The sequence below is a fragment of the Cherax quadricarinatus genome, chromosome 9 (genome assembly GCF_038502225.1).
Source record: "Cherax quadricarinatus isolate ZL_2023a chromosome 9, ASM3850222v1, whole genome shotgun sequence".
Classification (NCBI taxonomy): Eukaryota; Metazoa; Arthropoda; class Malacostraca; order Decapoda; family Parastacidae; genus Cherax; species Cherax quadricarinatus.
The window spans coordinates 2,229,087-2,256,929 of record NC_091300.1 but is presented as its reverse complement, the minus strand read 5'-3'; the positions used below and the strand labels follow the sequence as shown (position 1 = coordinate 2,256,929).

Genomic DNA, 27,843 nt, shown 5'->3' with positions numbered 1-27,843 from the left:
TTCCACACTATTCATCAGTTCTCACCAAAGTAATAAAGAAAGCCAAAGAACTATACTACTCCAGTAGATTCACAGACACTAGAGGAGATATAAAAAAGACCTGGAAAACACTCTCTCAGATTCTAGGGACCCACAAACTGAAAAAACCAAGAATATTGTCCTAACTAAACCTAATGAAACACCACTACATCCCACTAACACAGCTAACAAGATAAACGACTTCTTCTCAACCATAGGATCTAATCTCGCCAATAAAATCCCACATACCAATGCCCATGCCGGGGACTACCTAGATGGGAATTTCCAAAATTCCTTCTATCTTGCACCAACTGAGCCCACGGAAGTCACCGAGATTATAAAGTCACTTAAAAATAACTCAGGGAATCTGTCTCATGTCCCACCATTACTGTACAAGCAAGCGGCCCATGTCCTTTTGCATGCTATTTCATTACTTTTTAACAAGTCACTAGAAACTAGCACCTTCCCGAAACTACTCAAGATGGCAAGGGTTACACCAATACATAAAGGTGGTGACCCTACAGACTTAAACAACTATAGGCCAATATCAAACTTATCATTGCTATCCAAAATCTTTGAGAAACTCGTGCACAGGAGACTATATTCATTTATAACGGCACAAAACATACTCAATTTGGATTCAGGAAAAATAAAAGCACTAATGATGCAATCATAAAAATGCTAGATCTGCTTTACACAGCATTGGAAAATAAGGAATATCCACTAGGAATTTTTATTGACCTAAGAAAAGCTTTGATACAGTAGACCACGACATCCTACTCCACAAACTTGACCATTACGGTATAGGAGGCCATGCGCTTGCTAATTTCAAATCTTACCTTACTAATAGGTATCAGTATGTCACCATTAAAGAAACAGCATCAACAACACGGCCGCTTGATACTGGAGTTCCGCAGGGAAGTGTCCTTGGTCACCTGCTCTTCCTCATATACATCAATGATCTTCCAAACGTATCCCAACACCTGAAACCCATTCTCTTTGCTGACGACACGACTTATGTCATCTCTCACCCTAATTTTGCCACCCTCAACACCATTGTTAACGAGGAGCTGATCAAAATATCGACTTGGATGACAGCCAATAAACTTACGCTTAACACTGACAAAACCTACTATATTATGAGGAAATGGTATGGTGATACCGACAAGATGTGGAAAAAGACGCTTATGTACAGTTCAGAAGAAGTTCGAAGAATGTACATACATCAACTCTTTTAGTTCACTACACTTTCCCCTACACTTCATACGTGACTGCAGGAAACGTGCAACACGTATCCTCAGCAAGACCAACACCTATCAAATTGAAGAAAAGCCTCCAAGTTACATCGTTTTACCGGTCAGCAACGTTGCCACTGTTTCAAAAATGTTTGACAGAAAACTGGCTAAAATATCTACCAGCTCTTCAACTACTATTAGGAACCTGATACAAAAACCCAAGCATGATTCTGGCACAAGTGCAGGAATCTACACTATACCATGTGGGGTGTGTGACAAAGTATATGTAGGGGAAACTGCCAGAACTCTGGACATTAGGATAGCAGAACACAAAAATGCTTGCAGAAATGATGACCGCAAAAACGCATGTGTTCAACATAGAGACGATGTTAGACACCTCATGAAATTCAATGAAGCTAAACTAGTTATTAAAGAAGACGACTTAAGACGGAGAAAATGCATTATAGCTGCACTAATTTCTGTCAGTAACACTATAAAGCAAAAATCCGGTAGTTACAGTATTTCAAAAATACTAAGCAAGAGGATATTACCCATCCTGGGAACTGGTGTTACTTGATGCCAGCAGGTCCCTCTCTAGCCTCACCTCCTTAGTTCCATTACTACTACTACTACTACTACTACTACTACTACTACTACTACTACTACCACCTCTACCCACGCATCACCTCACCTGACTCCCGCCACTATATATATGTGTGTTTTCTTAGTTTTCTCTGTATTAGGACTGAAGAAGCCACTCGTGGCGAAACGTTTCCTTTAATAAATGTCCTGAACTGTACATAAGTGTCTTTTTCCACTACTATATTATGTTTGGTAGCAGAGCAGGAGATGCACAAATTAACATTAAGATTGACAACACTCTAATTACCAGACATAATGAGGGCAAATTCCTAGGCCTATACCTTGACAACAACCTGAATTTCAGCACCCATATCCAACACATAACCAAAAAAGTATCCAAAACGGTTGGGATCCTCTCCAAGATACAATACTACGTGCCGCAAAATGCCCTTCTCACACTATACCACTCACTTATTTATCCATACCTCACCTATGCTATTTGTGCTTGGGGATCAACTGCAGCAACTCACCTAAAGCCAATAATAACCCAACAAAAAGCTGCAGTAAGAATAATCACTAAATCCCATCCCTGGCAACACACCCCAGCACTCTTCATAGATCTAAACTTACTCCCTGTTCAGTACATCCACACTTACTACTGTGCAATCTACATCTACAGGACCTTAAACTCCAATATCAACCTTGACCTAAAACGCTTTCTTGATAGTTGTGACAGAACCCACAGGCATAACACCAGACACAAACATCTCTACGACATTCCCTGTGTCCGACTAAACCTTTACAAAAATTCAATGTATGTCAAAGGCCCTAAAATCTGGAACACCCTACCTGAGAACTCTAGAACTGCAGACACATTCATCACCTTCAAAACTACCATTAGAAAACATCTTATCTCCCTGATACACCCCATCAACTAACTACATGAATACCACCTGGTGGTTCACACTTACACTCACTCACCCATTTGACCATTTATTATTATTATTAAAGATTAGCCGGTATTCTCCCGGCCCGGGCCTTTTCCAAGTGGTGGCCCGGCCTTGGCTCCCTCTAGGGAGTGTCTGAGACCTAAGTCTCCCATGGGAGGAGGCACAAGTACCTCCTCATCTTTGGGACCAACTGTCCCCAGGCCTAGCCACAAACTAGGCCTCTCTGGTCTGCCATCCCCGCCCCAAGGGGGCTAATGAGAATGACAGTCTTAGGAGCTGTAAGCTCGGGCTCAGGCACCTACCCTACCGTAGAAGGGTTAGGCATGGTATCGATGAGCCCCCATTTGACCATAAACAGAAATATTAATCTCATCTTAAAATAATGAATCCTGTGATACTCCAATACTGAAACTATGTACTGTGCCAAAACAAAAGCATTCACATTGCTAAACTCACAAACTAGTATTTAGTCACTTAGCCATAATACCAACTTACCTCATAATTTGTAATATTTTAAAATTAAGAATTAAACTAAGTCTGCCCGAAATGCCTAGCCATGCTAGGTGTTCTAGTGGTACACTCTGTAATCATTATTTAACTACATGTAAACCACACAATAACCAAATTCTGTAAACTCAGCATTGTAATCCTTATAGAGAATAAACTTTGAATTTGAATTTGAATTTGAATTTGAATGTCTCAGGTCAGAACATCGGGAAGCAGGATTCGATACTGCGGAAGTTGTTAACGGCCCTTACAAACCCATAACAACCAGCAGTACTACCACGCCGGGTAAAGTTCTGCTAAAAGCATTACTTCTTTAGGTCAGTATCTAAAGAGGTAATACAGTATGTATGATTTATGTGTATCCTAATATATATTGCATATAACCATAATATATATGAAAAGTTAACGTGCTGACTATTGAAAATAACTACAATTCAAAAATGATTGAATTGCCCTGTGGTCCTGTATTTTTTAATAATAATAATAATAATAATTTTTATTTGGACATGATACATAGTTGTACAAGAAATTATAGTAATCATCTTGTGATGAATGGTTTGAAAAACCGACATGTTGAAGATTGAGACACTTATGCAGCATATGGGAATCTTTATTCCTGAATAAAGATTCCCATATGCTGCATAAGTGTCTCAATCTTCATCAGTAATCATCTTGTATGGAGAGCATTATGGGCAGGCTTATTTACTCCTCCCAGGGTAATGCCCGGGTGCTGGTGAAGGCCTCTTGATAAAAGTTCCCTCAAAAGGGCTCCTGGAGGGGCTCTTGATCTCAGGAATTGGGCCTTGATCGAACCTGAATGCCTCCCATTCTCCCTGGCGCTGTATAATCTCTGCGGGTTTAGCACTTCCTTATGAATGTAATCTAATTTTGATCCAGAGAATTATAGCTGCCCTCCACCTTAATGAAACCAGATTGACTTCCATTCCACAGCTATATAACCCTAACAGATTTAGTACTTATCAGTAATCTGTATCATTTAGCCCTTTCAAGGGTGAGGGATATGTCTTGATGGTGAAGGGCTCTTAATCCAAGGAATGGGAGATACCTTTCCCTACCTGAAATTAAACCTGATTACTTTCTTATTCTCTAAGCAATGTATGGCAATTTTAGTGCCTCCCATGAAGAATATCTATGAATAAGATGCATATGCAACACTTAGGTGTTGTTATTGCTAAAATGTTTTGCTTACGTACCATACTTTTAAAGTCAGACTGTTTGGCCCTTCTGGGTTTAGCACTTGATTATATCGCTAATTTTCAGTAGGTTAATATATACTTTACTCTTTAGTGTATTTTTTATGTAAATTCTCTGGTATTAAGTGTGCTGTGCAATAGGTATGTAATATATTTATATATTATTATTTATTAATTTATTCATTCCATTAGGAGCTATGGGAAAACACTTTTCTAAAATATATGGTAATAAGAACATAAGAACATAAGAAAGGAGGAACACTGCAGCAGGCCTGTTGGCCCATACTAGGCAGGTCCTTTACAATCTAACCTAGTGCTAGTTTACCATATTGAACTTACAAAATAAAGCTTGTTTCATATTTGTTTAAAATTTATGACTCCATTGCATAACCACACTTAATAAAAAAGAACTTACATTATATATTATATTCTTATTTTGCCTATTATCACCTAAATAAATACCTTCCATAACAAATCATTATTGTTCTTGTTCAATGAATGTTTATTTTTTATAATATTAAAATGTTAATGAATTTGTCCTGGGAAAAATGTACATATGTATAATTACCCAATTGAATACAGAATAATATAACACTTGAGATAAAAGTTAAGGAGCTTCATCCTCCCAAATTCCCTTAGCCTCCCATATATAGTGGACCCCCAACATTCGATATTAATCTGTTCCTGAGAGCTCATCGAATGTCGAAAATATCGAAAGTCGAATTAATTTTCCCCATAAGAAATAATGGAAATCAAATTAATCCCTGCAAGACACCCAAAAGTATGAAAAAAAAAATTTTACCACATGAAATATTAAGTTTAATGCAATAGAATAATTACAATAACAACAATAACAATAGATTAATAACAATAGAATAATTGACACTTACCTTTAATGAAGATATGGTGATGATTGATGGAATGGGAGGAGGGGAGAGTGTGGATGGTGTTAGTGTTTAGAAGGGAAATCCCCTTCCATTAGGACTTGAACTGGCAGCCTCACCATGCCTTACCACACTGTGTATGCCACTACGATTCTTAAATCTTTCAAACCAACCTTTGCTGGCCTTAAATTCACTCACATCACCACTAGTTGCAGGCAATTTCTTTACCAAATCATCATGCACTCTCACACACGCACTCCACTTTCATACTTTGCAATTATCTCTTTCTTCATTTCAATAGTCGTTAGCACCTTTTTTCTCGAAGGGTTGGTACTAGAAGCTTTCTTGGGCCCCATGGTTACTTATTTTGCAGAAACAAGCACCAAAAACAGTGATAATATGGAATGTACCGAATGTATCCTTAGATGCGTGCACACTGGCTGGCTTGTAAACACTGGCACACATGGGGCAGTTCAGGCCACATGTGGACACGTCTCGTACGAATGTTGAGGCGAAATTTTTGCGTTAAAATGCATCGAATGTTGGATTTATCGAATATCGATGCCATCGAATGTCGGGGGTCCACTGTAAATATAACAGTACCGTAATAACACTGGTTCAGAGTCTCCTAGTGCCCCTTCCAACCAGATAGCCACCCTTAAGCTCCCACAGTAAAGAAATTCTGGCACCACCAATGGTTGGAGAAAACATTCCCAGTTCCAAAAGGCCCAGATTGTTGCTGTGTCAGACAAATATCATGTTAATGGCATTCAGTACCTATAAGATGATGAATAAAACTTGTGCAGTACTTAGGTATTTCTATTACCGAAATATTTTGCTTGCACAACAGGCTTCTGCTGTCAAATACAGGAATACATATATAACTGGAAACAGGAGTACAGCAACAGCCTAATTGACAAGGCAAGCACCAGACAAGCCTGGCCAAGGGCCAGGCTCAGAAAGTAAAAAACTCTAAACTCATCAAAGGTAAAGGTATAGGGACCAAAGATACTTCCTTGTGGGACTTCCCGTTTTCTCAGCAAAGGTTCTTGTTCAGTGTTGCTTGCTTTAGAAAGTCGCTTCTGTTTACATAAATTATTTCGTGATTAACTGTGTCAAATGCTTTTTGAAAGTCTGATGTTAACATCCCTGTAAAACTTCCTTGGGATTTTTTTCTGATGTGGTCAGTAAGATGTACAAATAAGTGTCAGTCAAGTATAATCCCTTGCAACCTGATTGGCAACTGTAGAATATTGTTTTCATTTGGTTATAGTACCAGTTTGTAAAATATTCTGCACAGGTTAAAAATTGAACTCGTACATGGATTGTTTCTTGGGGAATGGGAGGTTTAAATGTACAGGTGTTTCTAAAATTGTCATGCTTCATTGATCTCTATTTTGGTAAAATTGCTCTTCATTCATTTGTCAGGAGTGAATCCCTTGTGAGATCAAAAATTTGGTGTGCTGTACAGTATTTTTCATTTCATATTACTATATGTGAAATAAGTTTTTCTTTATAAAGACTAATACAACTTCACTTTATTCTCCCCTCCTTCCCCTCCGTCAAAAATCTCTTTTCATCTCTGCTATGTAGAGCTCAGTGAAACTTAAGATTTACTTATATCTCTACTGAATATGTTAATTTAGGGGTTTTGTTGCACAAACATGACTGAGTAGGTCAAATTTGTAAGCTCTCACTTTATTTTAAAAGTACGATTACCATAGAGGAATTTTTAAGATTTCTTTTATATTTATACAGTATTGCCTCAGACAATATTAACCCTTAACCCCTTCAGGGTCCAAGGCCAAAATCTGAAGTGGTGCTCCAGTGTCCAAGAAATTTTGAAAAAAAAAAAAAAAATATTTTTTCTTACAGAATTAAAGAGCATATTTTTGTGAAGGTAATACGACAAAAAAAAAAATCTGATCAGTACTTACCGAGATACAGTGCCAAGAAGTTTGTCGAAAATGATGTGGTGGCGGCAACATTGACGAACTCCACATACGCGCATTACATTATTTTACGGTTTTTGTTGTTTTTTCTTTTCTTTTCCAATTTTTTTCTATTCCTACTAACATTTGGGGCCTGAGAGACCAATACTGTATATAATGTATATATATAAACTCACTATATTGAACACAATAACCGCACTAAAGTTATTATCATATTATTGTTTACCACTGTTGTTTATTACAATAAACATGCACAAATCTTGTATAATACTAATGTTCTATCATATATTTACATATTTACAATCACTGGACATGGTTTTAGAACTGCTGGAGCTTGTGGAACTCCTTGAAACAAGGCACCATGCACAGAGGCACCTTACATTCCTCACACATAAACCGAGTGTCTTTGCGTCTTTGTTGCCGTCTTTTTGTTTGTGCACAGACGATGCATCTCTTCTGAGCAAATTTCTTCTGAGTTGAAGGAAGTTGTATTATGAAATGATCACCTTCCCTCCTCAAACGCTTGGGTATATTCTGAGGAATTCGAGGACCGTGTTGTATAGCAGGTGTTGTTACCTGGTACTTCATTATGAGTTGTCTGACAACAGACAAACAAAATTCACCATACGGTGGTCTGTTGCCAGTCTTTATTTGGTACATATTATATGCATTGAGCATTGAAATGTCCATGAGATGGAAGAAAAGTTTCATGTACCACTTGTAACTCTTACGAACACAGTCAACAAAACCAATCTGCATGTCACATTTGTCAACCAAGCGCATGTTTTGTGTATAATCAATCACTGTCACTGGTTTTCGAATACGTTCATTAGTCACTCGATCAACTTTGCCACTGTCTTGCATTTCATTACGGTGAATGGTTGTCAACAATGTGACATCTCGTTTGTCATGCCACCGTAATGCCATGATGTCATTGGCAGTAAACACCTGCACGTCATCACCACGAGCACCTGCGTTGAGCCTGGGCATATGTTTACGATTAGAACGCACTGTGCCACACACATCTGTCTTGTTCACTCGCATGAAATCACTGAGTAATGGGCTTGTGTACCAGTTATCGGTATATAATGTATGCCCCTTACCAAGATAAGGTGCCATCATGTTTCTCACTACGTCACCTGAGATACCCAATAACATCTTGGTATCTTTCAATGTTTTACTACCCGTGTATACAACAATATCCAACACCAGGCCACTGTCACAATCACAGAGTACAAACAGTTTTATACCAAAGTGTTTCCTCTTGCTCGGTATATACTGCTTGAATGACAGTTTACCTTTGAACAAAATCAAAGATTCGTCAATTACAAGATTCTTGAATGGATAAAAGTATATGCTGAACTTTTGTTTGAGATACATGAAAACATTTCTAATCTTGTATAACCTGTCACTTCTGTCAGGCCTGGTTTTGTCAGAGAAGTGCAACATATGTAAGAGTAAGATAAACCTGTTCACTGGTATGATTTCACTGAAGACCGGGGTAGAAATTAGCCGATCTGTGGACCAGTATACTTTTATATTATGCTTATAGACGTAAGGCATAAGCATTATTGTTGCAAAAAGCAAATATATTTCTGCAACAGTCGTCTCTTTCCACCTGTGTAGTCTTGACTGTGGTGATAAGATCATATTTGCCATGGTGTACTCAAAATACTTATTACTTTTCCTGACAATAATTTCCATCAATGGCTGGTCAAAGAATAATTCAAAGAATTCCAGTTCATTGGCTGTGGTTCCAAGGGGACAAGTAGGTAGAATTCCACTTTGAGAGTCATCAAAGTGGTGAGGCTTGGGAACAAAACTGGGATTTTGCTGCCAATCCCACATACGGTTTGCTGGTGGATACTGGACATCATAGGCTGGTTGTGCGGGTGGTTGTGGTTGTGGTGGGCTGGTGGCTGGCGCTCCGCTTTGTCCTTGAACTGACGAGTCAGCAGCGTGGGTCCCAGCGTGGCCTGGTGAGTCACGCATGGCGGTGCCACTGCCATCACCACTAACACCATCCACTGATGCCTGTGGTCTATCCGTGCCAAGTGTAGCCACATGATCCTCACTATCACTACCTAAAACTGGTGTTGGGCCATGGGATGTACTCCGGGATGTACTCCGTCCCCTGGGCACAGCATAGGGTTGAAGATTGAGACACTTATGCAGCATATGGGAATCTTTATTCAGGAAACGTTTCGCCACACAGTGGCTTCATCAGTCCAATACAAAGAGGAAGGCGTAAGGAGAGGAGGAGAATGAGGTAATCAGTCCCTCAACCTGGAGTCGATGTGTTCAGTCCATCAATCGTGTAGAATGTACAGCATAGGGCCGTAGACGTGGCTTATATACTGTAGTGAGGTGAGGTGAAGCAGGCGGAGGCGGGGTCATAGTGGTACCATCCACTAGTCGAAGTAGGTCTTTGTCCAAAGGTTGAACAAGTGTTGAAGAATTCTTTGTAACAAGATCCCATGATGCTGCAGTGTCTGACAGTTGTGATGAATGGTTTGAAAAACCGACAAGTTGAAGATTGAGACACTTATGCAGCATATGGGAATCTTTATTCAGGAAACGTTTCGCCACACAGTGGCTTCATCAGTCCAATACAAAGAGGAAGGCGTAAGGAGAGGAGGAGAATGAGGTAATCAGTCCCTCAACCTGGAGTCGATGTGTTCAGTCCATCAATCTTGTAGAATGTACAGCATGGGATCTTGTTACAAAGAATTCTTCAACACTTGTTCAACCTTTGGACGAAGACCTACTTCGACTAGTGGATGGTACCACTATGACCCCGCCTCCGCCTGCTTCACCTCACCTCACTACAGTATATAAGCCACGTCTACGGCCCTATGCTGTACATTCTACAGGATTGATGGACTGAACACATCGACTCCAGGTTGAGGGACTGATTACCTCATTCTCCTCCTCTCCTTACGCCTTCCTCTTTGTATTGGACTGATGAAGCCACTGTGTGGCGAAACGTTTCCTGAATAAAGATTCCCATATGCTGCATAAGTGTCTCAATCTTCAACTTGTCGGTTTTTCAAACCATTCATCACAACTGTCAGACACTGCAGCATCATGGGATCTTGTTACAAAGAATTCTTCAACACTTGTTCAACCTTTGGACGAAGACCTACTTCGACTAGTGGATGGTACCACTATGACCCCGCCTCTGCCTGCTTCACCTCACCTCACTACAGTATATAAGCCACGTCTACGGCCCTATGCTGTACATTCTACAAGATTGATGGACTGAACACATCGACTCCAGGTTGAGGGACTGATTACCTCATTCTCCTCCTCTCCTTACGCCTTCCTCTTTGTATTGGACTGATGAAGCCACTGTGTGGCGAAACGTTTCCTGAATAAAGATTCCCATATGCTGCATAAGTGTCTCAATCTTCAACTTGTCGGTTTTTCAAACCATTCATCACACAGCATAGGGTACAGTACCCGAGTGCATGCGGCGGCGAACATACCGACGCTTCACTGGTGAATATGATTCCTCACTATCACTACTCGAATGATCGTCGAGCGCAATAAAATCACAGTCCACGTCACTATCATCATCATTACTGAAGTCAGAGGCCTGGCCACGCGAAAATATTAGTTTTCTCTTGCGATGAGGAACAACCGACCGTGAGTCACGAGTGCCCACACCAGAGGTAGAAGGTTGAGGATCGTCAGGGTTTTCTGCACTATTATCGATATCCTGGTCATTCTTTTCGGTCACTAACTGATCAAAGCCGTAGAATTCGTCTTCATTTCCACTTCCATCAGTGTCAGAACTATCAGATAGGAAGAGGAGAGTCCCAATTTTCCGGGGAGTGAGAGCTGACTTGCGACGAGGCATGGTGAACAAGGGTAACTGAGCCGGCGTTCCCACAATGCTATGCGGGCGCCTAGATTTTTTGTTTATGGCGCACACCCACCACGCAGACCCGTTCTCTCACATGTAGGCCTATGAGCGTTTTCGCGCTAAATTTGACGGCGCTAGAATTTTGGCATAGATCTACGGTTTGGACACTCAACGTAAAGCCATTGATCTACAGGACGGACCCTGAAAGGGTTAAATGGTCCAAACGTATGTATACGTTTTTTCAACATCTGAAAGTATGTAAAAAATGTAGATCTTCTTTTTTGTTTTACATTTGAAAACGTGTAAAAAAACTTTTATCTACATTTTTTTTTGTTACATTTGAAAATATGTTAAAAAAAAGTAAATCTACTTTTGTAGCACTACGAATTTGAACGTCGATTTGTTTGGACCGTTTAAGGGTTAAACTAACTGGAGTAGTATACTTTCTCCATCCATCTTCCTCAGGTAAAGATGGAGGAGTTGGCAGTAGAGACCTTAAGTGTGAGTGATCGTTGGAGTCTCAAGAGTGTGGAGATTATTTCTTCTTTACAACATCAGTGAGTAGATCAGTAAAAGTTGTAATGTGATAGATTTTAGCATTTTAATTTTTTTTTGGGGGGGGGGGGTTATGCTCTTTAGTTTGATGCCTGTATGTATTAAGTGAAAAAGTTATTTATTTTTTTAGTGGTAGTTTCATAACCAGTGAGGTAGACCTATGCTGCATTCAGGCTCTACATAGTTTGCAAATTTGGAAGGAAAAAGGCTTTCACTGCTGATACACCTTGGTTTTTGGATTGCACTCTAGTGTAATTAAATTGCACTTTATCTGCTCATGATAACCCCAGACACTTTTTTTTGGATAGCACAAACAGGAGCAGTGCTATCTAGGATTTCCCTAGACAGATTATAGCTCAGGTTTTTTTGTAGTTGTGGAACAGATGTGTTCAGAGTAAGCATTCTTCATGAGAAGAGCTCTGATTTTCAGGGAGTATTAGTAAATAGCATTTTTTGTGGGAGTGCTTGATGCAGTGAGTGATGCTGTTGGTATATGTTGAATAACAATTTTACATAAATCTACGACAGGTGGAAGAGAAGCTGTCAAACCTTAGCAGCGAGCTGCAGGGCCCTGTTGTCTCTCATTCTTTTGTTGACATTTTGTTGATTTTTGTTGCATACTACTGGATCACGGTCTGATTATGTAGAAGCACTGAGGAGTCACGAACAGGGCATCACCTCATAAGGTGGAATATTAAAGAAAAAAAATCAACCTTGTATTGGTAATCAGGGGCTGCTGTTCACCCATATGAATGACCTGATTGGTCATGTATCTGAACTTGCTTTGTCTACCTTTCATTCTGCTTTTGAGCCAGTGTCTACCTTCTCTGATTATTTTGGTCAAAATTAGAGAGTATTTATTTGGACTTAGATTCAACTCAAATGAGTGCAGAGTTCTTATTGATTCATCTGGCTTGAATGTACCACAGATTACCTTTTCTAAGTTTGTTGCAGTTGGTGATTAGGGGATTCTGGGGTACGTATATCATGAGTTTTAATAAGACGTGTTTTGCATTAGATCCTATAAAAGTTTCAAAGATCTTACCCACATGTTTTATATTGAATAAGTGATGGTGAATGTGTTGCCTTCTTTGGGTCAGTCCACCTTGGTGGGAAATGACTGATGTGATAAAGGGAAAAAAATATTTTGAGGCAGTTTGATATAATGAACAGTTTCAGAACTATTATTACAACTGATTTTTGTTCTTTAAATTTCAGCTTAGAGCCATATGAATCATGGGTAGTGTATGCCTCAGTGTTTGGGGACAACAGGGAGGCATTTACATTCTTCTTCCCTCTTCTGGCTGGCCTTGCTAATGAGTTAGGAGCACGGGCTCTTTGGGCATCTATATTTGTGGAATGGTCCAATCTGCTCTTGAAATGGTAAGATGTAAACATTGTAGTTTTCAGATTAACAACCAATAATCTTAAAAAAATTACCTATAATCATTATTAATGTAGGAACCAAATACGTACCTTGAGATACATACAACCCCACCTAATTTGACTACAGTGGACCCTTGAATTTCGTGAGTCTTAATTTTCGTGAATTTCGATTATCAGCAACTTTTTTTGTCAAAATATAGCCTTAGTTTTCGTGATTTGCCTAAAAATTCGGCAGTCGTATGGAACGCGTCCCTGCAGCCCCCCAGCGGCCGCGCGCACACAAAGACTTCCACACACCATTCAGAGTCAGTCTGGCATTGGATCTCGGTGAGTGACCATCACCCCAAGCATTCATACGATACATTTCATAATAATCCATTGTTTTTTGTGCTTGCAACTGCTAAATAAGCCACCATGGGCCCAAAGAAAGCTCCTAGTGCCAGTCCTTTGGTAAAGAAGGTAAGAAACACGATAGAATTAAAGAAAGAAATCATAGAAAAATATGGAAGTGGCGTGCATGTGGCCGACCTTGGCAGGATGTACGGGAAGCCCCATTCAACGATCACTTCCATCGTGGTGAAGAAAAAGGAAATCAAGGAAGCTGATGTTGCGAAAGGGGTAAATATGCTAACGAAAAAGAGATTGCAAATAATCAACGATGTTGAGAAGCTGTTTTGGTGTGTATCAACCAAAAACAGTTAGCAGGAGATAATGTTATGCAGCCGATAATTTGCAAAAAGGCAAGGCAGTTGCATGCTGATCTCGTAAAGAAAATGCCTTGATTGAGTGCTGATGTTAGTGAATTTAAGGCCAGCAAAGGCTGGTTCGAAAATTTCAGAAAGTGAAGTGGCATACACAGTGTTGTAAGGCATGGTGAGGCTGCAAGTTCAGACAAACATGCAGCTGAAAAATTCGTGCGTGAATTCAAGGTGCATGTAGAAGAGGAAGGATTCCTTCCCCAACAAATGTTCAGTTGTGATGAAACAGGCCTCTTTTGGAAGAAAATGCCAAAGAGGACCTACATCATGCAGGAGGAAAAGGCACTGCCAGGACACAAGCCTATGAGAGACAGGCTAACTCTCTTGTTCTGTGGTAATGCTAGTGGGGATTTCAAAGTGAAGCCTTTACTGGTGTATCACTCTGAAAATCCCAGAGTGTTCAAGAAAAACAGTGTCACCAAGAGTAAATTGTGTGTGATGTGGAAGGCTAAGAATAAGGCATGGGTCACGAGGGAAAATTTCCTTGATTGGTTCAGTGAAGTGTTTGGCCTGAATGTGAAGAAATACCTCCTAAAAAATAAATTTCCACTCAAGTGCCTCCTGGTAATGGGCATTGCTTCTGCTCATCCTCCAGACTTGGATGACCAATTGCTAGAGGAGTTTAGTTTCATCACAGTGAAGTTCTTGCCCCCTAATACCACTCCTCTCATCCAGCCTATGGACCAGCAGATCATTTCAAACTTCAAAGAACTCTACACTAAAGCAATGTTTCAAAGGTGCTTTGATGTGACCTCAGACACTTGAGTTGACTGTAAGAGAGTTCTGGAAAGATCACTTCAGTATCCTCAATTGCGTAACTGTTATAGATAAGGCTTGGCAGGGAGTGACTTCCAGGACTTTGAACTCTGCTTGGAGAAAATTGTGGCCAGATTGTGTCCTCGTCAAAGATTTTGAAAGGTTTGAGGCTGACCCTGACAACCCTATGCCTGTTGTGGAATCTATTGTGGCTTTGAGGAAGTCCATGGGGTTGGATGTGAGTGGCCAGGATGTGGAAGAGTTGGTGGAGGACCACAGTGAAGAGCTAACCACTGAAGAGCTGCAGGAGCTTCATCTGCAACAGCAACAGACCACAGATGAGGAAATTGCTTCACAGGAGGAGGAAGAGAGAATGAAGAAGGTGCCTTCTTCAGAGATTAAGGAGATTTGTGCAATGTGGAGTAGGGTGCAAACATTTGTGGAGGAACATCACCCTAACAAAGCTGTTGCAGGCCGTGTCTGCGGCATGTTCATTGACAATGCCTTGTCCCATTTTAGGCAAATTTTAAAGAGACACCAGAAACAGAGCTCTCTGAAACAATTTTTTGAGCAACAGGAGCCCAGTGACCCTCAAGCTGGTCCTAGTGGCATTAAAAAACAAAGAAGGAAAGTAACCCTAGGTAAGGACTTGGGACCTGAAGTCTTTATGGAAGGCAATTTCCCTTCCAAACACTAGTAACTTCTCCATCCTCTCCCCTCCTGTTTCCCATACACCAACAAGAGTCTTCAATAAAGGTAAGTGTGATTTTATTACAGTATTGCTTTATATTGATTTCTCATTCTTTATGTGTAAATCTATTTAATCTATAAAAAAATTGTTTTTTGTTAATACTTTTGGGTGTCTGGAACAAATTAATTGGATTTACATTATTTTTTATGAGGAAAATGGTTTCTGTTTTTGTGAATTTCAACTTTCGGTAGACTCTTCCAGGACGGATTAATCACGAAATTGAAGGGTCCACTCTATTACAATCCTGAAAAATCAGTATTCAGTCCAAATTTGTGCAATGTGATGTGTATAACAGGAGGGGAGGAAGTAGGTTAAATTACAAAATATCATGACTATTATTGTACATTTAAGTTTTTACTTTATTGGTATCTTGGACATTGTTTTACCACACATTTTATCCATTTTGTGATATTTTGTTTTATATTTGATATCCCACATAAACGTGTGTATAGTGAATAAACAATACTGATATTAGTCTGAATAATATATGTGCTTGTGCAGATGCATACAGTTTTAAGTATACTACACATAAATCCACACAGGAACTGTCATGGCAAATGTAATGAATTAGTCATAATGAATTAGTCATAGTGTGTAATTTGGGATGCAAATTTTCTGACACACATTCAGTTCACTGTTTGTCAGCAGGTTGGTCATAGAAGTGTAAAAGAATAATGATAATCTACCTCAACAGTGTGAGTGTCTTTAGCAGTTTTGATTTCTTGAAGATTGAAATAGTGAGTAACCTTAGGTTGTTGGAACTTTTCACTTTGTGTCAATATTCTGGGTTTATTCATGATCCAATTATGGCTGTAATCAGTTCTTGGTTCCTTCAAGGATTTAGCTTTTGTCAGTGGACCATATCACTGATTACTTTCGAAGTGCTTTTTAATTTGTCATCATCATTAGCACTGATATCTTGTAACTTGGTACAGAAGGGCCCACTTATACAGCAGGTTAGGTTCCAGGCTATTGCTGTAAAGTGAAAATCACCGTAAAGCGAATCATAGGCTTTTTTCACTTTCAAATGTATATAAAAGCCTGATAATATACTACAGTGGAACCTCCACTTACGAGTGCGTCCACATGCGAGTTTTCCCAGATACGAGCAGCTGCTCGGTTGATTTTTTACTTCCTGATGGGAGCAAAATTTCCAGATGCAAACGGGCCTGGAGGGAGGTTAATTGACACTGGTGAGGGGGCTCTTGCTCTTGATCTAGGGAATTGGATCTCAGTTGTTTGTTGGACTATCTTATTGAAACTTGGGTAATATATGAGGAAAAGATGCTTCTTAACGCACACGAAAAATGAAAGAAATTGGACCATAAACAACGGAGTTCACTTCTCAGCCACTAGCCTCCCCTTAGCGGTATATTTTCGTATGGATTTTATGGTTGTATATTCTCGTTTTATTTGGTCTTGTGTAATAGAATGGAAGATATACTACAAAAATAGATATGATTTTAATTGGTTTCACGATGAAAAGTACCTTGAAATTGAGCTCAAAATAGCAGAAATGTTCGATTCTTTGGCGACATCAGTGGTAGACATCATGAGGTAGCAGTGGCAGACAACATGAAGCAGCAGTGTTAGACAACATGAGGTAGCAGTGGCAGACAACATGAAACAGCAGTGGCAGACAACATGAGGTAGCAGTGGCAAAGTGTAGCATTAAGAGTGTAGCACTTATAAGTCACTCTGTCTGACTTTTTTGGGTTATCCTAGGTTCTCAACACATGTAGTCAGGAGCAGGAATGGCCACTGTGGTGGCCCCATAAACACCAACAACAACAATGGCTGCTGTCATCACCACTAGCCACATATGTAATGACAGGTATTTTATTCATTAGTGTATATATCATGTTTCTTTGTTATTAATATTGTTTATGTCATTTTACATGAATTGTGATAGATAAATAAGCTGTAGAGATGATAGGGAAATTATTAAATTATTTTCTCGTGCCTGGAATTCCACTGGAACGAATTAATTCCATTACAGTTAATTTAAATGAGGAAAATTGACTCTGCAAACAAGCAAATCCAGATGCGAGCAAGGTCATGGAATGGCTTAAACTCGTAAGTAGAGGTTCCACTGTATTTACAGTATCATGTATTAAGTAAGGAATAGAACTAGGCCTAAAAAATGCATATAAAGTACACATATTACTTATCTTAAAATATTTTTGTCCTTAACTTATATTGAGTGGTAAAAGTATTTATTGTAGGAAGGCTGAAAAAATGAAGAATGAGTATAATTAAAAACCGCTGCATTAGTGAAATGCTGTAAAGCGGGGCCCTCCTGCAATGTAATAGGGTCAATGAGCTGAGTGGTGGAAACACCCTTATCAACATGCACTCATCTCTCCACTATGAAATTCATTCCTAGTAACTGGAAAGGTTGTTTTACTTTGCCTCATATTGAACCCCTTAGTGCCTTCTTTATTAAGTCTTCAATCATGGCTAGATGAAATTTCCACTGAGGTCATTCTAAGATGAAAATTTTTCACACTTGTACTTTTGCCTGCCTCATTTTCAATGTCCTAACCACAAAAATGTGCTGAAACTGAAGGTTTTGGCACATTATGATATATGAGATTTTTAGTGTTTCAAAACTGTGCCAATACTGAAGATTTGTAATTAAGTGCTAAAAATAGCGGAGATTTCACTCTAATACATGCACATGCATATATATATACATACATCTAGGTTTTTCTCCTTTTTCTAAATAGCTCTTGTTCTTCTTTATTTCTTCTATTGTCCATGGGGAAGTGGAAAAGAATCTTTCCTCCGTAAGCCATGCGTGTCGTATGAGGCGACTAAAATGCCGGGAGCAATGGGCTAGTAACCCCTTCTCCTGTAGACATTTACTAAAAAAAGAGAAGAAGAAAAACTTTATAAAACTGGGATGCTTGAATTTGCGTGGATGTAGTGCGGATGACAAGAAACAGATGATTGCTAATGTTATGAATGAAAAGAAGTTGGATGTCCTGGCCCTAAGCGAAACAAAGCTGAAGGGGGTAGGGGAGTTTCGGTGGGGGGAAATAAATGGGATTAAATCTGGAATATCTGAGAGAGTTAGAGCAAAGGAAGGGGTAGCAGTAATGTTGAAGGATCAGTTATGGAAGGAGAAAAGAGAATATGAATGTGTAAATTCAAGAATTATGTTGATTAAAGTAAAGATTGGATGCGAAAAGTGGGTCATAATAAGCGTGTATGCACCTGGAGAAGAGAGGAATGCAGAGGAGAGAGAGAGATTTTGGGAGATGTTAAGTGAATGTATAGGAGCCTTTGAAACAAGTGAGAGTAATTGTGGTAGGGGATCTGAATGCTAAAGTAGGAGAAACTTTTAGAGAGGGTGTGGTAGGTAAGTTTGGGGTGCCAGGTGTAAATGATAATGGGAGCCCTTTGATTGAACTTTGTATAGAAAGGGGTTTAGTTATAGGTAATACATATTTTAAGAAAAAGAGGATAAATAAGTATACAAGATATGATGTAGGGCGAAATGACAGTAGTTTGTTGGATTATGTATTGGTAGATAAAAGACTGTTGAGTAGACTTCAGGATGTACATGTTTATAGAGGGGCCACAGATATATCAGATCACATTCTAGTTGTAGCTACACTGAGAGTAAAAGGTAGATGGGATACAAGGAGAATAGAAGCATCAGGGAAGAGAGAGGTGAAGGTTTATAAACTAAAAGAGGAGGCAGTTAGGGTAAGATATAAACAGCTATTGGAGGATAGATGGGCTAATGAGAACATAGGAAATGGGGTCGAAGAGGTATGGGGTAGGTTTAAAAATGTAGTGTTAGAGTGTTCAGCAGAAGTTTGTGGTTACAGGAAAGTGGGTGCGGGAGGGAAGAGGAGCGATTGGTGGAATGATGATGTAAAGAGAGTAGTAAGGGAGAAAAAGTTAGCATATGAGAAGTTTTTACAAAGTAGAAGTGATGCAAGGAGGGAAGAGTATATGGAGAAAAAGAGAGAGGTTAAGAGAGTGGTGAAGCAATGTAAAAAGAGAGCAAATGAGAGAGTGGGTGAGATGTTATCAACAAATTTTGTTGAAAATAAGAAAAAGTTTTGGAGTGAGATTAACAAGTTAAGGAAGCCTAGAGAACAAATGGATTTGTCAGTTAAAAATAGGAGAGGAGAGTTATTAAATGGAGAGTTAGAGGTATTGGGAAGATGGAGGGAATATTTTGAGGAATTGTTAAATGTTGATGAAGATAGGGAAGCTGTGATTTCGTGTATAGGGCAAGGAGGAATAACATCTTGTAGGAGTGAGGAAGAGCCAGTTGTGAGTGTGGGGGAAGTTCGTGAGGCAGTAGGTAAAATGAAAGGGGGTAAGGCAGCCGGGATTGATGGGATAAAGATAGAAATGTTAAAAGCAGGTGGGGATATAGTTTTGGAGTGGTTGGTGCAATTATTTAATAAATGTATGGAAGAGGGTAAGGTACCTAGGGATTGGCAGAGAGCATGCATAGTTCCTTTGTATAAAGGCAAAGGGGACAAAAGAGAGTGCAAAAATTATAGGGGGATAAGTCTGTTGAGTATACCTGGTAAAGTGTATGGTAGAGTTATTATTGAAAGAATTAAGAGTAAGACGGAGAATAGGATAGCAGATGAACAAGGAGGCTTTAGGAAATGTAGGGGGTGTGTGGACCAGGTGTTTATAGGAAACATATAAGTGAACAGTATTTAGATAAGGCTAAAGAGGTCTTTGTGGCATTTATGGATTTGGAAAAGGCGTATGACAGGGTGGATAGGGGGGCAATGTGGCAGATGTTGCAGGCAGATGTTGCAGGAGGTAGGTTACTGAAGCAGTGAAGAGTTTTTACGAGGATAGTGAGGCTCAAGTTAGAGTATGTAGGAAAGAGGGAAATTATTTCCCAGTAAAAGTAGGCCTTAGACAAGGATGTGTGATGTCACCATGGTTGTTTAATATATTTATAGATGGGGTTGTAAGAGAAGTAAATGCGAGGGTCTTGGCAAGAGGCGTGGAGTTAAAAGATAAAGAATCACACATAAAGTGGGAGTTGTCACAGTTGCTCTTTGCTGATGACACTGTGCTCTTGGGAGATTCTGAAGAGAAGTTGCAGAGATTGGTGGATGAATTTGGTAGGGTGTGCAAAAGAAGAAAATTAAAAGTGAATACAGGAAAGAGTAAGGTTATGAGGATAAAAAGATTAGGTAATGAAAGACTGGATATCAGATTGGAGGGAGAGAGTATGGAGGAGGTGAATGTATTCAGATATTTGGGAGTGGATGTGTCAGCGGATGGGTCTATGAAAGATGAGGTGAATCATAGAATTGATGAGGGGAAAAGGGTGAGTGGTGCACTTAGGAGTCTGTGGAGACAAAGAACTTTGTCCTTGGAGACAAAGAGGGGAATGTATGAGAGTATAGTTTTACCAACGCTCTTATATGGGTGTGAAGCATGAGTGATGAATGTTGCAGCGAGGAGAAGGCTGGAGGCAGTGGAGATGTCATGTCTGAGGGCAATGTGTGGTGTGAATATAATGCAGAGAATTCGTAGTTTGGAAGTTAGGAGGAGGTGTGGGATTACCAAAACTGTTGTCCAGAGGGCTGAGGAAGGGTTGTTGAGGTTGTTCGGACATGTAGAGAGAATGGAGCAAAACAGAGTGACTTCAAGAGTGTATCAGTCTGTAGTGGAAGGAAGGCGGGGTAGGGGTCGGCCTAGGAAAGGTTGGAGGGAGGGGGTAAAGGAGGTTTTGTGTGCGAGGGGCTTGGACTTCCAGCAGGCATGCGTGAGCGTGTTTGATAGAAGTGAATGGAGACGAATGGTTTTTAATACTTGACGTGCTGTTGGAGTGTGAGCAAAGTAACGTTTATGAAGGGGTTCAGGGAAACCAGCAGGCCGGACTTGAGTCCTGGAGATGGGAAGTACAGTGCCTGCACTCTGAAGGAGGGGTGTTAATGTTGCAGTTTAAAAACTGTAGTGTAAAGCACCCTTCTGGCAAGACAGTGATGGAGTGAATGATGGTGAAAGTTTTTCTTTTTCGGGCCACCCTGCCTTGGTGGGAATCGGCCAGTGTGATAATAAAACAAGTAATAGGGCGATTACTTCCCGGTAAAAGTAGGTCTTAGACAGGGATGTGTAAATAAAAAAAGGCGCAATACTGTGACTGGAACGATACACAAATAACCCACACATAGAAGAGAGGAGCTTATGACGATGTTTCGGTCCGACTTGGACCATTTACAAAGTCACACTACCACTACCACCTCCTGGCCTATATATACTACCTCCTCCTCTCCTTTTCGTTAATGTGACTTTGTAGATGGTGCAAGTCGGACCGAAATATTGCCGTAAGCTCCTCTTTTCTACATGCGGGTTATTTGTGTAGGGATGTGTATTGTCACCATGGTTGTTTAATATACATGTATTTATAGATGGGGTTGTAAAAGAAGAAAATGCTTGGATGTTGGGGAGAGGAGTGGAATTAAATTATGGGGAATCAAGTACAAAATGGGAGTTGACAACTACTTTTTGCTGATGATACTGTGCTTATGGGAGATTCTAAAGAAAAGTTGCAAAGGTTAGTGGATGAGTTTGGGAGGGTGTGTAAAGGTAGAAAGTTGAAACCGAACATAGACAGGAGTATGGTGATGAGAGTATCAAATGATTAAGATAAAGAAAATTTGGATATCACAATGGAGAGAGGGAGTATGGAAGAAGTGAATGTTTTCAGATACATTTTTGGGAGTTGACTTGTCAGCGGATGGGTTTATGAAGGATGAGGTTAACCATAGAATTGATGAAGGAAAAAAGGTGAGTGGTGCATTGAGGTATCTGTGGAGACAAAAAACAGTTATCTATGGAGGCAAAGAAGGGAATGTACGAAAGTATAGTGGTACCAACACTCTTATATGGGTGTGAAGTTTGGGTTGTAAATGCTGCAGCGAGGAGGTGGCTGGAGGCAGTGGAGATGTCCTGTCTAAGGGCAATGTGTGTTGTAAATATTATGCAGAGAATTTGGAGTTTGCAGGTGTGGAGTTACTAAAATTATTAGTCGAAGGGCTGAAGAGGGGTTGTTGAGGTGGACTGGTCATTTAGAGAGAATGGATCAAAGTAGAATGACTTGGAGAACATATAAATCTGTAGGGGAAGGAAGGAGGGGTAGGGGTTGTCCTCGAAAAGGTTGGAGGGAGGGGGTAAAGGAGGTTTTGTGAGTGAGGGGCTTGGACTTCCAGCAAGCGTGTGTAAGCATGTTAGATTGGAGTAAATGGAGATGAATGGTTTTTGGGACTTGACGAGCTGTTGGAGTGTAAGCAGGGTAATATTTAGTGAAGAAATTCAGGGAAACCAGTTATTATAGATTTAGCCAGACTTGAGTCCTGGAAATGGGAAGTGCAATGCCAGCACTTTAAAGGAGGGGTCTAGGATATTGACAGTTTGGAGGGACTTCTAAACTGTCATATCTGAGCACCTCTGCAAAGACAGTGATTATGTATGAGTGAGGTGAAAGTGTTGAATGATTATGAAAGTATTTTCTTTTTGGGGATTTTCTTTCTTTTTGGGTCACCTTGTCTCAGTGGGAGATGGCCAACTTGCTGAAAAAAAAAAAAAATACAGTACTCTTGATTATGTATGGAATTTTCAGTGTTTCCTCTTCAGAGAATGTAAGAAGTGATCAAAGAACTATAATCCGAAATGCATTACAGTGCTTAGAGCAATCAGAAGCTTCATTCATAAACTAAAAGTTAACCATATAAGTATGAACTTCATTATGCACTGTAGTGGGTACTATGGTTGATGCATATAATGGTGGAAGTAGTGGGACGTCATGTTTGAGATCAGTGTGTGGTGTGGACAGTTTGCAGAGAATATAGGGTGTACAAAGTATAAGACATTGATTTGCATATATGTATAGTAAAAGTCTTTCTTCTGTAATAAATAGGATGTTCAAAGGAGACCGTCCCTACTGGTGGATTGGAGAAACTTCCCTTTACAATGATGAAACACGGCCTGAGCTGCGACAGTTTACAAACACCTGTGAGTCAGGGCCTGGTACACCCTCAGGCCACCTCATGTTGAATGTTGCTCTTTTTTATGTGGCTACCAAAGGCATAAGTAAACTCTTTATTCAGAAATCTACAAAACTGAGGTTAGTATTATACTGTACGTACTTTTATTATGGAAACATTATGAATAAGATATTAGTAAAATTTAAGAACATTTGCAACCCCTAGCAGTTTGTGTAAACCAGAAATAGATAACATTTGTAATTAATGAGTAGTTTAATTTCTATAAATGAACACAAGCAAAATTTTTATAATGCACAGTTAATAATAAGATATTTTTAAAAATTGTCAAACAAATAATGCAAACTTTTGTATTCCCATTAGAAATTGGCTGCAATTATTTTTCAGCCTGTGCCAGAAAAGCATTTTATCAGCTGTTGTGTACACAGGGTTTCTGTTATGGATTGGAGTTATTTTTATCTCCCGTCTGTATATCCAAGCCCATTTTATCCATCAGAACATCTTAGGAGTTATTATTGGTAAGGTTAATTTAAAATTTGAGTGCAAATTTTAAATTTAAAGTATAGTTGAGCATTAATTCCAAAGTAGTTGTAACCAAGAGCTCTGTTTTTGGCAATTTTCTGTTGCTAATAAGCATTTTTTGACTACAGTAAATATTTGTGACATTCCACACTTCTAGTGAGACAGCTGTTAAGTGAATGATGGTAAATGTGCTTCCATCTTTGGGTCACCATGCATGGTGGGAAATGGCCACTGTAAAAAAAATATAATTTTTTTTTTTAACAAGTCGGCCGTCTCCCACCGAGGCAGGGTGACCCAAAAAAAAAGAAAATCCCCAAAAAGAAAATACTTTCATCATCATTCAACACTTTCACCTCACTCACACATAATCACTGTTTTTGCAGAGGTGCTCAGAATACAACAGTTTAGAAGCATATACATATAAAGATACACAACATATCCCTCCAAACTACCAATATCCCAAACCCCTCTTTTAAAGTGCAGGCATTGTACTTCCCATTTCCAGGACTTAAGTCCGGCTATATAAAAATAACCAGTTTCCCTGAATCCCTTCACTAAATATTACCCTGCTTACACTCCAACAGCTTGTCAGGTCCCAAATACCATTCGTCTCCATTCACTCCTATCTAACACGCTCACGCACGCTTGCTGGAAGTCCAAGCCCCTCGCCCACAAAACCTCCTTTACCCCCTCCAACCTTTTCGAGGATGACCCCTACCCTGCCTTCCTTTCCCTACAGATTTATAAGCTCTCCATGTCATTCTACTTTGATCCATTCTTTCTAAATGACCAAACCACCTCAATGACCCCTCTTCAGCCCTCTGACGAATACTTTTATTAACTCCACACTCCGAATTTTCTGCATAATATTTACACCACACATTGCCCTTAGACAGGACATCTCCACTGTCTCCAACCGTCTCCTCGCTGCAGCATTTACAACCCGAGCTTCACACCCATATAAGAGTGTTGGTACCACTATACTTTCATACATTCCCTTCTTTGCCTCCATAGATAACATTTTTTGTCTCCACGTATATCTTGGCGCACCACTCACCTTTTTTCCTTCATCAGTTCTTTGGTTAACCTGGTCTTTCATAAACCCATCCGCTGACACGTCAACTCCCAGTTATCTGAAAACATTCACTTCTTCCATACTCCCTCTCTCCAATGTGATATCCAATTTTTCTTTATCTAAATCATTTGATACCCTCATCACCTTACTCTTTTCTATGTTCACTTTCAACTTTCTACCTTTACACACCCTACAAATATTATTATATAGACATGAGATAGCTACTGAAACATCTCTAGGATTGAAGAAGAGCAGGATGTGAGTGTGGGGGAGGTGTGTGAGGCATTAGGCAGAATGAAAAGAGCAGCAGAACTGATGGTATCTTGACAGAAATGTTAAAGGCATGGGGGGATATAGTTTTGGAGTGGTTGGTACTTTGTTCAATAAATGTATGAAAGAGGGGAAGGTACCTAGGGATTGGCAGTGTGTGTGTATAGTTCCTTTATATAAAGGGAAGGGGGACAAAACAGATTGTGAAAATTATAAGGGGAATAAGAGAATTCATAATGTGGAAATTAGGAGGAGGTGTGAAGTTACTAAAATTATTAGTCAGAGGGCTGAAGAGGGGTTGTTGAGGTGGTTTGGTCATTTAGAGAAAATGGAACAAAGTAGAATGACTTGGAGAGCTTATAAATCTGTAGGGGAAGGAAGGCAGGGTAGGGGTTGTCCTTGAAAAGGTTGGAGGGCGAAGGGCTTGGATTTCCAGCAAGTGTGTGTGAGCGTGTTAGATAGGAATGAATGGAGACGAATGGTTTTTGGGACCTGATAAGCTATTGGAGTGTGAGCAGGGTAATATTTTGTGAGGGGATTCAGGGAAACCAGTTAGCTGGAGTTGAGTCCTGGAAATGGGAAGTACAATGCCTGCTCTTTAAAGGAGGGGTTTGGGATATTGGCAGTTTGGAGTGACATCTAAACTGTTGTATCTGGATGTCTCTGCGCTGTATAGTCCTTGTGGCTTAGCGCTTCTTTTTGATTATAATAATAATGGATGTCTCTGCAAAGACTGATTATGTGTGAATGATGGTGAAAGTTTCTTTTGTGGGTCACCCTGTCTCTGTGGGAGACGGCCAACGTGTTGAGAAGAAAAAGAAAATGATAATTTTTCCTTCAAGACCTGAACATGTATAATGTAACATAGAATAGAAATGGTGACATTACTTTTAGCCTTACGCAAACTAGGCCGTAACATTCTTTGGCTAAGTACTGTATTTACAGGGCCATTGTAATAAGTTACAGTATGCAAAGTTACGGTGTAGTACATTGGTAGGATTTTTGGTAACAAGTGCAGTGTTCTTATTGACATATATTTATTTTTTCTTACTAGGGTTGATGGTTGGTCATATGGCTTGGAGCACTAAGTGGTTGGTAAAACTGAGTAAAGTATGGGCAGTAGTAGTGGCATGTTCCCTCATTGGTACAGCTGTATCTACTTATTCACTGCTTCTTTCACAAGGACTAGATCCTTTGTGGTCATTACCATTGGCTCTTAAGCACTGTGCACACTCAGAATATGTAAAAGTTGATACACAGGTATTCTATTTGGTGATGAGATTCACAGGATCAGCGCTAGGACTAGGTGAGTGTTTAGAATTTAAGTTTTGGTTTGTGATACATTGATCTAAAAGAATTATTATCCACCCGCAAGTATTTATCTCTACACCTTATTTTTATAAAAACTAGCACACATACAATACCAGTTTCTCAAACAAATATGTTGCAGTGGACTAAAAGGAATGATATGTGTCAGTTAAAATTGGTTAAGGTAATGGTTTAAAAAAAAAATAGTGTAATTGAGGTATTCCTTGAAAATAGAGTTTTCTTAAAATTTTAATTTTTCAAGAGCCAATTTTTACTGAGACACAACAGCTATTTTTCTTGAGACTATTGTGAAGCCTCCCTACTAGTAACTGAGGGAAATAATTTTTTTTAAATCTGTTGTAATTTAATAGAATTATTTTTCTGTGTAAGTTATTTTATCTTCATTTTTGTTTTGCTTCTTAAAACAGTATCATATAATGATGAACTGCATTATTAACATACTTTTATTGATACAGGTCTTGGACTCTCATCAGATCAACGATATGTTGTCTTGAATGCTCCAAGAAATTTTATTCGCACAATCCTTACTATAAAAGGAGGAATTTTAATTGGAAAAATGGCAGCAATGATTCAGGTATAATTTTAGTACAGCATTCAAATTTATGCATGGATTGAGGTTATGTAATGGCATGATTAGTAGGAATTAGTTTAATATAAAAAATGATACTCTGGTATCTTACCATAGTTGATGAGTGTACTCTTGATGAATGTGACCCTAAAAAAGTGTGAATTTAGCAACTCTACTTAAATATAGTTTCAGTAGAGAGAAATAAATGGGATTAGGTCAGAGGTTTCAAATAGAGTTAGAGCTAAAGGAGGAGTAGCAATAATGTTGAAGAATAAGCTATGGCAGGAAAAGAGGGAGTATAAATGTATTAATTCAAGGATTTTGTGGAGTAAAATAAAAGATGTGAAAAGTGGGTTATAGTAAGTGTATATGCACCTGGAGAAGAGAGAAGTGGAGGAGAGAGAGAGACTTTGGGAAATGTTGAGTGAATGCGTGGGGAGTTTTGAACCAAGTGTGAGAGTACTTGTGGTTGGGGATTTCAATGCTAAAGTGGGTAAAAATGTTGTGGAGGGAGTAGTAGGTAAATTTGGGGTGTCAGGGGTAAATGAAAATGGGGAGCCTTTAATTGAGCTATGTGTAGAAAGAGGTTTTGTAATAAGTAATACATATTTTATGAAAAAGAGGATAAATAAATATACAAGGTATGATATAGCATGTAAT

General features: G+C 39.4%; 1 protein-coding gene across 3 annotated transcripts in view; it reads left to right on the top strand.

Annotated features, from left to right (window-relative positions):
- The window catches only part of G6P (Glucose-6-Phosphatase), a 43,584-nt gene that overhangs the window by 8,782 nt on the left and 6,959 nt on the right, over positions 1-27,843 (top strand). The window contains exons 2-8 of one of the 3 annotated variants that reach the window (XM_053772944.2): positions 3,489-3,609; positions 11,676-11,767; positions 12,984-13,148; positions 23,335-23,541; positions 23,783-23,937; positions 26,341-26,592; positions 27,071-27,189. In XM_053772944.2, the coding sequence (XP_053628919.1) occupies positions 11,682-11,767; positions 12,984-13,148; positions 23,335-23,541; positions 23,783-23,937; positions 26,341-26,592; positions 27,071-27,189 (984 nt within the window). In that variant the 5' untranslated portion in view covers positions 3,489-3,609; positions 11,676-11,681. Of the gene's footprint in view, positions 1-3,488; positions 3,610-11,675; positions 11,768-12,983; positions 13,149-23,334; positions 23,542-23,782; positions 23,938-26,340; positions 26,593-27,070; positions 27,190-27,843 lie in introns of those variants that run through there. The other 2 variants (XM_053772947.2, XM_053772946.2) reach the window with 2 other exon arrangements.